Raw genomic sequence first — 16,405 nt, forward strand, 5'->3', positions numbered from 1 at the left:
ATATTCATTGTTTATCTGAAATTCAAACTGGGGCCATGTTTTTTGTTTTGTTTTTCAAAATCTGGCAACCCCAGCCTATGTTCTATGCAGCCATTTTGCAATCTATGTTCTAAGAGGACCTGAAGGCACAGGTTTCTAAGACTTACTAAAGCAGAAGAGTCGCGCATGCACACCTTCATTCAGTAGTCTGCATGGGGTCTGGACTTCAGTATCTTTATTTATTTTAAAAAATAATTCATTTAATTGGAGGCTAATTACTTTACAATATTGTGGTGGTTTTTGCCATCATTGACATGAATCAGCCACAGGTGTACCTGTGACCCCCCATCCTGAAACCCACCCCCAAGCCCTTCTCACCCCATCCCTCTGGGTTGTCCCAGAGCTTCATGAGTGCCCTGCTTCATGCATTGAGCTAGCACTGGTCATCTGTTTTACATATGGTAATATACATGCTTCAGTGCTATTCTCTCATATCATCCCACCTTTGCCTTCTCCCACATAGTCCAAAAGTCTGTTCTATACATCTGTGTCTTTTTTGCTGTTTTTGCCTATAGGGTCATCATTGTCATCTATCTAAATTCCATACATATGTGTTAATATACTGTATTGGTGTTTCTCTTTCTAACTTACTTCACCTTGAATAGCCATAGCAATGTTGAGAAAGAAGAAGGGAAATCAACCTGCCTATCTTTGGACTTAAGTATTTTTAAAACATTCCTCAGGTGACTACTGCTTTTCTCCAGTTTAGAATCACTGAGATGTCAAGAGTAATACCTAGCAAATTGAGAGAAAGGAGGCAATAAGAATGTACCTCCAAGTCTGATTCAGATGGTTTGGTTTCTTTACTTTCTATTTCCATCTCCTGCTGTAACATCACATCAATCTGTTCTTCTGGACTCATTGGTCTGCTTTCTGGGAAAGTCAAAGATGTCACAACCTCCTTCTTCATAGGTAAGGAAGTTGAGGCTGACTTCATCCTGAAAAGTAGACACAGCTTAGTGCCTGGTTCCATGAACACTTCATACTTCATAAGTTTGTAAGCACTGGTTTTGCTTAGTTAGCTAATTTATTTTTATTTAGAGCCTTAATAAATTGGATTCAGAGTATTAGTGGGAAAAAACATAAGTAACTAGGTATCCAGGAATGCTTTAAAGTCAAGAAGCAGAGTGTGGCTTTCATGAGACTATAACCTTCAGTTCATTCTCTTCCTCCTCCTAAGTTGCTTCAGTTGTGTCCAACTCTGTGCGATCCCATAGACGGCAGCCCACCAGGCTCCACCGTCCCTGTGATTCTCCAGGCAGGAACACTGGAGTGGGTTGCCACTTCCTTCTCCAATGCATGAAAGTGAAAAGCGAAAGTGAAGTCGTTCAGTCGTGTCTGGCTCTTAGTGACCCCATGGACTGTAGCCCACCAGGCTCCTCCGTCCATGGGATTTTCCAGGCAAGAGTACTGGAGTGGGGTGCCATTGCCTTCTCTGTCAGTTCATTCTAGTGTCTTGTGCCTATAGAAACACCTTACCCAGTGAGATCCTCTTTGTCTTTTGGGGAGAACTTCATTTTCTTCTTGTTAGGCTCTGATGAGCTTTTATTTGCTAGAACAGTGGAGAAGAAAGATATCAGTGATGGGCAGTGACCTTGGGCCATCTTCTGCCCACAGGGATGCAAGTCTTAGGGCAGTCCAGGAGAACACTAAGAGGGGTGGACTTGGTGTGTTGGGATGAAGCAGGTGATGCAGAGCCTGGTCCCACCTGTACCGCTAACTACCTGTGCGACCCTGAAGAAGTGACCATCACTCCAAGCCTCAGCTTTCTCAACTGTGAAATAGGCATGAGCACACCTTCTGTTCTCTCATACACTGGACAAATATTAATATATCCTCAATTTACCCCCCAATCCTATGTGCTCTATTTTCTAAACATTACGTGTATTATTGCTAAATATTTTTCTTTAAATAGAGTCAGACTTTTAAACTTAAGCTATTTACTTTAAAGGAAATATTATGAGTATCACAAATAGAAAAACCAGTATCATTTTCAATAAATATAATTATTGCAAATAGAAAAAATGATATAATTTGCAACAAATAGAAGGTAATGCAATAAATACCATTTGTGATAAATAAATTTAATAAATACAATATAAAACTATATTACCAGGACCTCCCTGGTGGCCTAGTGGTTGAGAATCCAACTTCCAATGTAAGGAATTTGGGTTCAATCCTTGCTGGGGGAACTAAGATCCCACATGTTGTGGGGCAACTAAGCCCATGTGCTGTAACTACTGATCCTGCACACTCTAGGGCCTACATGACACAACTAGAAAGAAGCCCACACCCAGCAACAAAGAGCCTGCACACAACAACAAAAGATCCCTGATGCCACAACTAAGACCTGACACAGCCAAAAATAAATAAATATTTAAAAAATAAAATAAAATGTATAGAGATACAAAATGTATATATATATAAAGTATACATATATATATATATATATAAAACTCTACTATTAAACCTTAACTGGATACTTGCTTAAGAGTCTAGTCTAAGAAATTAACATGTCATTTTAGACATGTTGAATACATACTAATAGGAAATTGATATTTTGAGAGAATCAGAGGATTGAAGACTCTTAATCAAGATGTAGTCTGAGTTCATACTTTGATTTCCTCAATCTACTCCAAATATCAATCCTAAAGGAAATCAACCCTGAATATAAACTGGAAGGACTGATGCTGAAGCTAAGCTCCAATACTCTGGCCACCTGATGTGAAGAACTGACTCTCTGGAAAATACTCTGATGCTTGGAAAGATTGAAGGCAAAAGGAGAAGGGACAGCAGAGGATGAGATAGTTGAATGGCATCATTGACTCAACAGACATGATTTTGAGTAAACTCTAGGAGACAGTGAAGGGAAGCCTCAGATGCTACAGTTCGGGGTCGCAAAGAGAAGAACATGATTTAGCAGCTGAATAAGAACAACTGCAAATATAACAATAATAGAAAAAATTCTTTAAAATTAAAAAGACAATGCATTGTTCAAAAAGAAGCTCTTCTATGTGAACTTAAACACAGTGTGAAGTAAAAATCTTAAACTTGGCTTCTGGCACCAAAAGCAGGTGAAAATAATTAGGTGATTGATACCTGGAGGAATAATGAAATCCAAAACACACCGTGATTGTGGGGACTGAAGCTAGGTTCACAGTATAAAGCCATGACTGCCCTACCCATGAAGACAGGCTGAAAAGCCAGCAACACTGTCATGCAGATAAAGCAGCTGCATTCTCAGTTCACACAGTGGCCACAGATAGCAAAGAAAGACTGGTAATAACTAGGCCAAGCCTAACATAACCTCAGGGACCAGATCTACGACATCCCTAAAACAGCACCTTAGGGTGGAAGTTCTAAGCCATCAGTAATAAGATCTGGTACTAATTTGGGGTCCTAAGATGCCAGATGAAGGCATAAGGAAGAAAGGCAAGATTTTAAAAGGTATGTCAAAAGAGTACACTGTTTGAGTACATTTATATGTGTGAACAATCAAAACTAACTTATGGTGACAGAAATCAGAAAGGGGGCAGGATGGTACTGGGGAGAGGAAGGAACTGATGGGAAAGGAGCACAAGAGAACTTCCTCTAGTAATGGAAATGCCCTATATCTTATTTGGGTGGTGGCTATATACAAATGTGGTATAAACAATGGACAAAACTCACTGAACTGAACACTAAGATCTGTGCAATTTATTGTGTGTGAATTAAGCAACAAATGGGAAATTCAGGTAGCAAGAAGGGGAAAAGCTCTCAACATAAGCCTGAAACTAAAATCCCATAACACATGGGAAAAACCAATATAAGAGAAAAACATTGAGAAAAACCAATATAAGAAAGATAGCAAACAAACTCAACAACTGAGGGAAATATTTACAAAATGGAAATAATATAGCAATACTAATATTGCTCCAAAATAAATGTTTAAGATAATCCAAGTGATACTGAAAACGTTATATCCATAAGAATAGAATAAGAAACTGGCCAGGGTGGTGGCACTCATAAGTAAAACCAATTAAGGAATCTGAAAATGAAAGACAGTGTTATTAAAATAAAAAACATTTATTATACAGGATAAACTCAAGACTGAACAGAGTTGAAGAGCAAATTAGTGAGTTGGAAGATATACTTGACAAATTCACCAGACACAGCACAGAAAGAATGAAGAAAAACATGAAAATGAGTTTGAGACAGCAGGCAGATTGCAAATCTCCAACATATCTCTAACAAAAACTACCAATGGATATCCTTAAGCAGACATATGTGTACCCAGTGGGATTAGACAAATTAATACACAAAAAGTACTATGGTACTTTTGGCCACCAAGATGGCCCCCAAGGATCTCCACTTTCTGGAATCATGCCCTTGCATAGTCCTCTTGAGTGTGGGCAGGACTTAGCAACTCGATTCTAACACAGAGAAAATGGCAAAAACCGTAGGATGTCACATTCAAAATTAAGCTCCCAAAAGATTGTGGTTTCTACCTTACTGGTTCTCTTCTATCTCATTTCCTCCAAGGGAAACTAGGAATCATGTTGTGAGTTGCCCTGTGGATAGGCCCATTTGGTAAGAAACCGATGTCTGTGGCCAACAGGAAGTGGGGGAGGTGAGAAAGCTTGGAAGAAGATCCTTCCTTGGTTGCCTTTAGATGACTGTGCCCTTGGATACCATGATTGTACACTTGTGAGAGACTCTGAGCTAGTTAAGCCATGCCCAGATTCTTGACAAAAACTGTAAGATAACAAAGGGAACTTATTTTAAACTGTTGAGTTTGGGAGTAATTTGTTATGCAGCAATCAACAAGCTGGATTTAGAAAAGTCAGAGGAACCAGAGATCAAATTGCCAACATCTGTTCAATCATCAAAAAAGCAAGAGAGTTCCAGAAAAACATCTATTTCTGCTTTATTGACTATGCCAAAGCCTTTGACTGTGTGCATCACAACAAACTGTGGAAAATTCTTAGAGATGGGAATACCAGACCACCTGACCTGCCTCCTGAGAAACCTGTATGTAGGTCAAGAAGCAACAGTTAGAACTGAACATGGAAAATCAGACTGGTTCCAAATTGGGAAAGGAGTACATCAAGGCTATAAATTGTCACCGTGCTTATTTAACTTATATGCAAAATGCTGGGGTGGATGAAGCACAAGCTGGAATCAAGATTGCTGGGAGAAATATCAACAACATCAGATATGCAGATGACACCACCCTTATGGCAGAAAGTGAAGAAGAACTAAAGAGTCTCTTGATGAAAGTGAAAGAGGAGAATAAAAAACTTGGTTTAAAACCCAACATTCAGAAAACTAATATCATGGCATCCAGTCCCAACACTTCATGGCTAATAGATGGGGAAACAACAGAAACAGCGACAGATTTTATTTTGTTGGGCTCCAAAATCACTGCAGATGGTGACTGCAGCCGTGAAATTAAAAGACAATTGGCTCCTTGGAAGAAAAGCTATGAGCAACCTAGACAGCATTATTAAAAAGCAGAGACATTACTTTGCCAACAAAGGTCTGTCTAGTCAAAGCTATGGCTTTCCCAGTAGTCATTTATGGATGTGAGAGTTGGACTATAAGGAAAGCTGAGCACTGAAGAATTGATGCTTTTGAACTGTGGAGATGGAGAAGACTCTTGAGAGTCCCTTGGACTGCAAGGAGATCAAACCAGTCAATCCTAAAGGAGATCAGTCCTGAATATTCATTGGAAGGACTGATGCTGAAGAGGAAACTCCAATACTTTGGCCACCTGATGCAAAGAACTGACTCATCTGAAAAGTCCCTGATACTGGGAAAGACTGAAGGCAGGAGAAGAAAGGGATGACACAGGATGAGATGGTTGGAGGTTAGATGGCATCATCAACTCAATGGACATGAATTTGAGCAAGCTCTGGGAGCTGGTGATGGACAGGGAGGCGTGGTATGCTGCCGTCCATGGGGTCGCAAAGAGTCAGACATGACAGAGCAACTGAACTGAACTGAACTGAGCAGTCAACAAGAAGCTTGGTGTATGTTAAACATAATGCTAGCCTTTACAATCATTCCCATTTCATAGATGAGGAAACTGAGGCATCACGAGGTTATCCAAAGTTATCTATAGAAAAGGTGGACCCAGGACTAGAACCCAGGATTAGAAATCTCCCAAAACCCCATTCTAAGTGGGTATGACACACTGCAGGAAATACCTGACGGCAGCCCCTGAACAATCTTTTCCCTGGGGACATTGATGGTGACGGGCTGGTAGACTTTCAGCAGGTCCTTCAGCTTCAGGTCCCGAGCTGTCAAGGAGTAGTTGTTGGCAATGGAATCACTGGGTCCACAGTGGTGGCACTGCTCTTTGAAGGGTGCAGCCAGGGTCCATGATGTGCGTTGCATCAAGGGGGGATAAAAGCTGTGTGACATGACTGTCTACAAGGGGAGAAATGCAGAGTGAGTCATGTGAGGGACATCACACGGGGAGCCTGGACTCCTCTCGGCCAGGCTCCACTCACACTGAGACTCATGGCATCCCACATGCCTAACATTCTGCACACTGAGTGCAAATACTTTTGGAATGGACACCAATTTTACCTCTCTGACCACCGTGAGCATGCTTTCTGATGGCAAGGATAACAGTTGATTTTCAACATGCAGTAAATTTGTGATCAGGTAATTTACATCTATTGTCTTTATTGTTATGTACATGGCTATTAGGTAGAAATAATTGTTCTCATTTTATAGTTGAATATGCAGACGTTCAGAGAATTTAAATAACACAGCAGGTAACTGAGAAGGCCAGATTTGTGCTACTACATAGCTCTTCTCCCACTGTGCGATAGCCTCTTCCAGTGGCAGAAATGACTGAGGCCTCTAATCCTACCTGTCAAGTCTGTTTGACCCCCAACTGTTACCAGCAGAAGAGTAGCAGCCAGGTGAATGTACCTTATAGAGTTCAGATGGTTCTTCGTTAGCAGAAGCAGGCAGAGGGGGCAACTCTGGCCGCATCTGCGAGTGGCTCATGTGATGTATGGAGTCACTTTTGGGGATCTGTGGGAAACAAATACAAAGCCACTCTTCAGGAATTAGGAAAGATTTCCAAGCCTCTGAGGTGCATAATGAGTAAAAAGTTCCTTAGAAAAGGATTTAGGCACAAAGTTCTGCCATAAAACACCCTTCTCACCACTATCCATTGGTTTCAATTCTTAAGAGTTATTGTCTCTTCTCTAGCATCTCCTCATGGCTACCCTTCTACGAGCATATTCGTGTATTTTTCCCCTGGGAAGAACCCAAATCTGAGGGTACTCCCAGCTTCCCTACCCTGGGCTGTAATTAAAGGGGTTGACTTAAAAAAAAAAATTGACTCTTGCATTGCACATTGGCAAAATTCCAAACAGAAATTTGCTTATGTGGTGGTATAAATAACTCTGTGCTTCCTGTGAAAAGAAAAGAATATATTTAAAGAGTGTGGGTGTTTGAGTCCACCATTCCATTCGGGGAGTGTGTTCTTGGGAGTGAGCCTCAGACAGAGGTGAACCTGTGGCTCCCATGACCACACGCAGTTCTTAGTGCTTCTTCACCTCAGAGCTGATTTCAGGGTTGAGAGGTGCCCTGTGTTTCTTTCCTGCACCCAAGCCCTAGAAGCAAGACAACGACTTCATCTGGAGCTGTGACGGAGGGAAACATCTGGGCTGGATTTACTGAGAGATGTTGCTATACAGTACTTTAAAGGTAGTTTAAAGAGATCTGCCTGTGCAATTTTGGCTCTGTGGTTTTTCACCTTAGGCAATGACTGTGGACTGAACTCCTGTGTAAGATGAGACATTATTAGATAGATTTGATTTATTTAGGTCAGCAAATTAAGTCATGCAGGGTAACTGGCAGAAGGTAGACATATAGGCGGTAAATGAGTCAGATGTTAGTCATCCCCATGCCCCAACCAATTCCTCACTGATGACTCAACCTCATAAAATAATAACATTAACAATAATAACATCTGCCATTATTCTAAATATTATGTGCCAGGCATGTACGAGATTTTTATATCCAGTTCTAGCTGAAACTAAGGTTCATGGGGGATAGGTAGGACATTTTGTTATTAAGTTGCTGTTGTTCAGTCACTAAGTCACATCTGACTCTGCAACCCCATGGACTATAGCACACCAAGTCTCCCTGTCCCTCACCATCCCCTGGAGTTCACCCAAGTTCATGTGAATCAGTGATGTTACCCAACCATCTCATCCTCTGCCATTCTCTTCTCCTTTTGCCTTCAATCTTTCCCAGCATCAGGGACTTTTCCAATGAGTCTGCTCTTCGCATCAGGTGGCCAAAGTATTGGTGCTTCAGCTTCAGCATCAGTCTTTCCAATGAATATTCAGGGTTGATTTCCTTTAGGATTGACTGGCTTGATGCCCTTGCTGTCCAAGGGACTCTCAAGAGTCTTCTCCAGCACCACAGTTCAAAAGCATCAATTCTTCTGTGCTCAGCCTTCTTTGCTGTCCAATTCTCACATCAGTCCATGACTACTAGAAAAACCAGAGCTTTGACTATATGGACCTATGTCAGCAAAGTGACATCTTTGCTTTTTAATATGCTGTCTAGGTTTGTCAAAGCTTTCCTTCCAAGAAGCAAGCATCTTCTAATTTCATGGCTGCCCAAGAAGAAAAAAAATCTGTCACCGCTTTCACTTTTTCCTCTTCTGTTTGCCATGGAGTAATGGGACCATAAGGTAAGGTAAGACATACTAGTCATGAAGAGGTGCTTTTAAATACACACTATTTTGCATCCCAACACATGGGAAATGGCAATTGTTTTGAGAACATGTTGATTTTAAAATTAAATAAAAACTTGCAAACTCTTAAAAAAATGCATACTGAGCCTGGGAATTTTAAAAAATATAATACGTTCACTGATCTAATGGCCTAATTCAGTGGTTTCAAAAATTGTGGTGCATCAGACCCACTAACAGAATCAGGCTGCTCAGGCTCCACCTTAAACAAGATGACCTTATCGTTCTGCTTAGAGAACTTGCTTTGTTGATTTAAATCACTGTGTCTGTCTCTCTGCTCTTGACCTCAATTTCAAGGATCTAAGAATCAACCAACCACAACCAAGAGCCTGCTCTTTCACTACTGAAGTTAGTATCAAGATGTGCACTTAAGAGGTGAACAAAATGAAAAAATTCAGCATCAACCTGCGAGGAATCTGGTCATCCAAGGTAGATTTCGGCAATAGTCCTTTTTGGGAAATGAAATTGTTCATGATTTCCTTCAGGAGTTCATATGTACAACATATACTGATTGATAAGTTAGGGCTGCCTGCATTTTGTCTTGGCAAGCAAGAAGTTTTCATGGTCTGTGGTAATATTTCCCTTGGCCTAAATTTTGAATCTGTTTAAAATGAAAGTCTTCATTAAAAAACAATAAACAAAAACAGATTTTGGACATCTTAAGTTACAAGAGAGGGAAGGAGTAGTTAAACCAAAAAACCCTGACCTTTTGCAGTGGAGGCTGCTCAGGCTCCACCTTAAACAAGATGACCTTATCGTTCTGCTTAGAGAACTTGCTTTGTTGATTTAAATCACTGTGTCTGTCTCTCTGCTCTTGACCTCAATTTCAAGGATCTAAGAATCAACCAACCACAACCAAGAGCCTGCTCTTTCACTACTGAAGTTAGTATCAACATTTTACTAACATTATTCAGGAGGTGTCTTGGCATTCATGCTTCTGTTTATGGTTAGGATAAACCTGATTTCAGCCCTCAGACATATTGGAAGGTTACTCTTACTAGCAAAGCAGGCAGAATATAGCCCTAGTGGACATAACTGGCTCTACTCCAATTTCAGTCCATGTTGTACAGTGTCCAGCACCTGTGTCCAGGCCAGAGCATGTGATACAGGTCTGGCCAACCAGAATACTCTCTCCTCCAGACACTATGATTGGTTCAGGGATAGACATGTGACCCACGGTGGACTGATCATAGCTGTTCCTAACACTTTTGCTAGAGCCATTGGGAAAGAGATAGTCTAAACAGCCATCTTTGCTTTATGTGAAAAAAATAAAGCCTTCCATAGGCTAAAACCATCATAAAGCAGAGCAACAGAATGAGAAAGACTCTCAGTGACATCATCTAGACCCAGGAACCAACTTGGACTTCTCAGTTACTTAAGCCCATAGATTCCTTTTTGGATTTGAGTCAGACATATTTATGTCCCTCTATATTGAGAGTTGGTCAGCCAAGAGATACACACAGAGGCAGCTGAGTCATCATACAAGGAGAAAAGCCATTCTTGGGATAATAAAGAAAGTGCTAGTGCTAGTGCTAAGTCGCTTTCAGTCATGTCCGACTCTTTTCGACCCCATGGACTATAGCCCACCAGGCTCCACTGTCCATGGAATTCTCCAGACAAGAATACTGGAGCAGAAGCAAAACAACATTTTGCAAGAAAGCAAACTAACATTGAGCATTTTTCAGAACATAATGGAGAGAAGCTGAACCTCTGAGAAACAAATTAAACTTTGAGCTGGTTCACAGGCACAGACTAAGATTTATACACATCGAACTGTAAAAACCATGATAGCAGAAAACAGCTCAGTTCATGGAACAGGCATACATGGGACACATACAAGAGCAGCAGATCTAGAAGAGAGTTTTCTTAAACATACTTGGTTAAGAACTCCCTGTGGCCCCTTCAAGGTGAAAGAGGTGGAGATTTGTAAGACCTACCTGGCTACCCAGAACAGTCTGTTAAAAATATTAATGCTTAAGTGTTCTCTCTGGTAAATAGAAGAGTGTTTTTACTTCGTGGGTAGGCTCAGTAATTGTCAACAAATTCACTTTTTTCCCCCTCAACAAATCAACTTTAATTTTACAAAATTTTGATTTAAAATGCTCCTCTGGACACCTCAATATACAGCAAATTAATGGATCTTAGCTTTTCCACCAGGATTCTGCCACTTAGATTGGGTAGAATTGTTCCTTTCAGGTGCCTTATTTCTAACTGTACATGATGTTTGCAAGTCTTTCATGGAAACAGTTCTCAAATGCTCACTTGAGGATCAGAACACCAGAATCACTAGGATCGTAGCTAAAAATACAGATTGCAGGGCTCTACTCCAGACCTTCTGAATCAGAATCTTTAGGAGTGAGGCCAAATCTCCATATTTTCAAGAGACTCCCCAGTATATTCTTACATACATCCAGTGTTGGGAGCTGTTGGATGGAATATATGGTCTAATAGCCTTGGAAGAGAAGGGAAAGAAAGGTGTCTATTCCTGAAATTTTCTCAACAAAATCTGAAGATGTCCAAAAGCCTAATGCATCACAAAGCATAATTCAAGGACACAACAACAAAAAATTAATATACATGCTTGGTCAGGGGCTTCCCAGGTAGCTCAGTGGGTAAAGAATCTGCCTGCAATGCAGGAGATGCAGGAGACATGGGTCCAATCCCTGGGTTGGGAATATCCCTGGAGGAGGGCAAGGCAACCTATTCCAGTATATTCACTTAGAGAATCCCATGGACAGAGGAGCCTAGTGGGGACAGTCCATAGGTTTGAAAGAGCCAGACGTGACTGAAGGGATGGAGCATGCAGGCATGCACATGCTTGGTCAAGGAGATCTAACACGGCTATTGGTTTGTGATTGAAATGCCTCCTTCCTACCTACTTTCAAATTCCCTACATTGCTGAAAATACTACACGTGTAAAGAAAGCTGAGCATCGAAGAATTGATGCTTTTGAACTGTGGTGTTGCGGTAGACTCTTGAGAGTCCCCTGGATTGCAAGAAGGTCCAACCAGACCATTCTTAAGGAAATCAGTCCTGAATATTCATTGGAAGGACTGATGTTGAGGCTGAAACTCCAATACTTTGGCCACTTGATGCGAAAAACTGACTCATTTGAAAAGCCCCTGATGCTGGGAAAGACTGAAGGCGGGAGAAGGGGATGACAGAGGATGAGGTGGTTAGATGGCATCACTGATGCAATAGACATGAGTATGAGTAAACTCCAGGAATTGGTGATGGACCGGGAAGCCTGGTGTGCTACAGTCCATGGGGTTGCAAAGAGTTGGACACAACTGAGCAACTGAACTGAACGGAACAAAGAAAGAAACACATTTTAAAATTCACGCCTACCTTCTGAGATGTGCAATCCGTGTCATTCATGTCGTCCATTCTAATTGGACCTATTAGAAAAAGGAACAACGGGCTCTCTCAGTTTCTTCCTCTTCTATCAGTGGCTCTGAGATTCACACTTCCTTATAGCATAATGGGGATGTCACAGATCATGGAACTTTACAGATGTTCTGAAAGCTCTGTTCACAGGGCTGCCTCTCTGAGGTCATAGACTTCAGCCCACTGAGAGTTTCTTGGTAGAAGAGGAGAGAAAGGAAAGCTGGAGAATGAAACAGCAGCCTTGGGGTTCTGCTGGCTCTGTGCTGTGGCTTCCTGCAATGGCCGTACTTCCCTTCCACTGAGGGGCCCTTCTCTTGGAACTTTTCCAGGAACACACTGAGTTCACAGTAGAGAAAAATCTGAAGCACAGTTACACACTAACACAAAGAAGAGGGAGGAAGCAACTCACCAAACTATCCCTCTGGGGCCTGAATTCTTCTTTTCTCCTCCTCTCAGCTTATTTTAACACTGGAGGAGCTTGTATCCAGGTCCTGGAGCCAGTCACAAGGCTTTGGCGTCTGTTGCTAGGGAAGGAGGGGCTGTGCCCAGATACAAGACTGGGCTTGACTCAGCTCTGTGTCTAGGTCTCTCCCTTTGCTGGAGGCCATCTGGGCAGCAGGAAGTTTTGGTGACAGAAAGGAAGGTGGGAAGGTGTTTAGCAATGATTCAGGTGGTGAGAGGCAATTAAAGGCTGTGCCTTTGGAGGAGTCTAAAAGCACGCAGAAAACTTAAAGTTGTTCAGTTGTGTCTGACTCTTTGCAACCCCATGGACTCTACAGTCTATGGAATTCTCCAGGCCAGAATACTGGAGTGGGTAGCTGTTCCCTTCTCCAGGGGATCTTCCCAACCCAGGGATCAAACCCAGGTCTCCCACATTCCAGGGGGATTCTTTACCAGGTGAGCCACAAGCGAAGCCCAATGCACACAGAGTGATGGTTAAATTCCTGGGTCCTAGAGTCGTACAGGTCTGGATTCAGATTCTGCCCTTCCCATTAACTAGCTATGTGGCTTGAGTAAACTGCTTGATCTCTCCAAGTGTCCTTTATAATGTAAAATGCCAAAAATGTGACAACCTACCTCATAGGTGGCTTTGAGAGTTTAATGAGATAATGCCTGTAAAGCAATTTGCACATAGTAGAAGGATGACCAACTTGTCCTAGTTTCCCAGGAACTCCCTTAGTCCTGGGCAGACTGGGACAGTTTGGTCACTCAACAGAGTAGGCAGTCTGTAAATGTGGCTAAATATCATTCTCATGATAAACACAGAAACACATGCACATATATGCTCACACATGAAAGATATGATTAAGTGCTACACCATTCAATCCCTGGATTGGGAAGATCCCCTGGAGGAGGGCATGGAAACCCACTTCAGTATTCTTGCCTGGAGAATCCCCACGGACAGAGGAGCCTGGTGGGCTACAGTCCCTGATTGAAAAGAGTCAGATACAACTGAACAACTAAGCACAGCAGACAGACATTCAAACCACATGTTAAGTGGTCACTTTCAAAATTCTTTTAAAATCAAATTCGATTTGCTGCTGCTGCTAAGTCACTTCAGTCGTGTCCGACTCTGTGCGACCCCATAGACGGCAGCCCACCAGGCTCCCCCGTCCCTGGGATTCTCCAGGCAAGAACACTGGAGTGGGCTGCCATTTCCTTCTCCAATGTATGAAAGTGAAAAGTGAAAGGGAAGTCGCTTAGTTGTGTCCGACCCTCAGCGACCCATGGACTGCAGCCTGCCAGGCTCCTCCGTCCATGGGATTTTCTAGGCAAGAGTACTGGAGTGGGGTGCCATTGCCTTCTCCCAAATTCGATTTACTGAGCTCTTTTGGGAGACATGCTTCTACATATGTTTTTTCATTCAATTCCCCCCCAAACTCCATGATGTTACCATTTTATGATTGATGAAACAAACACTGAGAAAGATATATAACTTATCCAAGTTGCCAGGACTCGCAAGTAGTGCTGACACAATTTGAACCCTGTCCTTATGACTCTAGAGTTCAGTGTTCTTTCCATAAAGCGCCTGCCCAGAGCACAAACATTTCTAGATCTTACGATGAGCATTATATAGTACCAAGTACTTCTACTTCTCCTTCTTCTTACTTCTTCCTCAAAGTTTGGCTTTCCATACTTAAAAAATAACCTTGAGGCTCCTCATTCCTTACACTTGCATTCTCTACCATAAAGTATACATAACAGCTTCAAATAGTGTTTAGAATAAATGAGCCACTGACAGGGTTTAAGACTTTAGACAGAAATGGGGTTATTACTAAGTCTCCTATAAAAGGATATGAAACTCCATGTCGCACACACACACACAAAAACCCAGCAGCTGTAATCCAACAAAGTAAAGTGCTTTAGAAAGGGGTAGGGCACCCATGAACCCCATGACCTTGTGGGTGCATAGAGACTTATTACTAAGTCTCCTATAAAAGGATATGAAACTCCATGTCTCACAAGAAAAACCCAGCAGCTGTAATCCAACAAAGCAAAGTGCTTTAGAAAGGGCCTGGTAGGGCACCCATGAACCCCATGACCTTGTGTGTGTGTGTGCTTTAAATTTTAAATTTAAATTTTAAGCACACCTTAAATTTTGTGTGCTTTAAGGCTTTAAGTCTATGTGTATACAAAAACATCAAAGTAATAATCATAGCTTTCATTTCTTGATATATATCAGCCGCTGGCACTGTGGTAAGCACTTAATGAGCATCATGTTTCCAAATCTTCTCAATTTGAGAAGATAAATACAATTATCCCAAGTTTTATAACTGAGGAAACTGAGACACAGGGAGGTTAAGTAATTTGCACAGCCACTCAGCTAGGTCAATGGCAAAGTTGGAACTTGACTGTGGTATCTGCTCCATGGTTTTACCCAAAAGCCTACATGTAGTCTGAAGAAAGATAGAAAATAAATAAAATATCTTCCAAAGAGAATGAAAATTCCATCACCTCTCCTCTAACCCAGACCACCTCACTAGCACCAGAATTGTTTGCTGACTTAATCTGCTGTTCAATAATTTCCAAGTGAGGATGCAGGCCTCAAATCCCTTAACTTCAAGCATATAGGGTTGCCAGATAAAATACAGGATGCCCATACATACTCATATGAAAAAGTTATCTGTTGCTCACCTGAAATTCAAACTGAACTGAGTGTCCTATATTTTTATTTGCTAAATCTGGCAATATGGGAGAAGAGGTCAGCTCGGTTCTAGGTTATCTTCATCTTTATTAACAGTTTAGAGTCTCAATCTATTGCCAGAATTTTTCACATATTTCTAATTCAGGGTCCAGTGCTTCTGGCAGATCTTTACTGAGGCTGAAAATAGTTCTTAGCCAGGGTAAGTAACTGTGGAAAGGTGTAGAAGAAGCTGCACATGGATTTATTTTATTGACCCATAACACAGCAAGAGCCAAGTCCTTGTGTTGCAAATACATGCTAAGATTCCCACCATCGGGGAATTTATAGTGTTGTACAGGAGTCAGCCAACACACAAGGAAAAGCAAAATCTGTCTGGGCAAAAATGGGAGTGGAAGGAATTAGAAGATTCACAGAGTCACCCCTAGATGGCATCCTTGAACAAAATTTCCAATGGAGGCCCGACTTCAGCTTTCCAAAGCAACACCCACCAGGGAAGGAGGGGTTCAGTTATGTTCTAAAGGAAAAACCCCTCCAAAACAATAATAAAAAAAATAACCGACCCTTTCCTGGGTGGGGCAACCATCACATCTCAGCTGAACAAAAGGCATGAAACCAGACAGAACTGCCTGAATCGTAAAAATTTAGGGACACATCTGTTGGTCCTCCTATCTTCACCACTAGCTTCTCCCTTTCTTGGCTCTTGCAGAGTTAGGAGTTAGAGCAGGATCCTTTAGCTTATTATTATTATATACACTAAGCTTATTTCTCAATCCACTAGCCTGATTATTTCTAGAAATATTAGTTGGTAGAACTAATACATCTTTGATGGATGGGCAAAATCAGTGAAAGAAGTAAAAACTGTATCACCTATTTGAAGTTGTGAATAGAGTAAATCTTTAAAGTTCTCATCACAAGAAAAAAATTCTGTCATGGTATATGGTGACAGATGTTAACTGCTTAGTGTGATGATTATTTTGCAATATAAACAAATATCAAATCATACACCTGAACTAATACTTATATGTCATATGTTATATGCTAACTCTACTGCAATAAAAAAAAGGAAA

General features: G+C 41.5%; 1 protein-coding gene across 1 annotated transcript in view; it reads right to left on the bottom strand.

Moving 5' to 3' along the window:
* Positions 1-16,405, bottom strand: part of DNAH3 (dynein axonemal heavy chain 3) — a 234,734-nt gene that overhangs the window by 217,302 nt on the left and 1,027 nt on the right. The window contains 5 exon segments of the mRNA XM_069570315.1: positions 812-977; positions 1,519-1,591; positions 6,228-6,450; positions 6,964-7,068; positions 12,155-12,204. Coding sequence (XP_069426416.1) covers positions 812-977; positions 1,519-1,591; positions 6,228-6,450; positions 6,964-7,068; positions 12,155-12,193 — 606 coding nt within the window. The 5' untranslated portion in view covers positions 12,194-12,204.

This window comes from Ovis canadensis, chromosome 24, assembly GCF_042477335.2.
Source record: "Ovis canadensis isolate MfBH-ARS-UI-01 breed Bighorn chromosome 24, ARS-UI_OviCan_v2, whole genome shotgun sequence".
Lineage (NCBI taxonomy): Eukaryota > Metazoa > Chordata > Mammalia > Artiodactyla > Bovidae > Ovis > Ovis canadensis.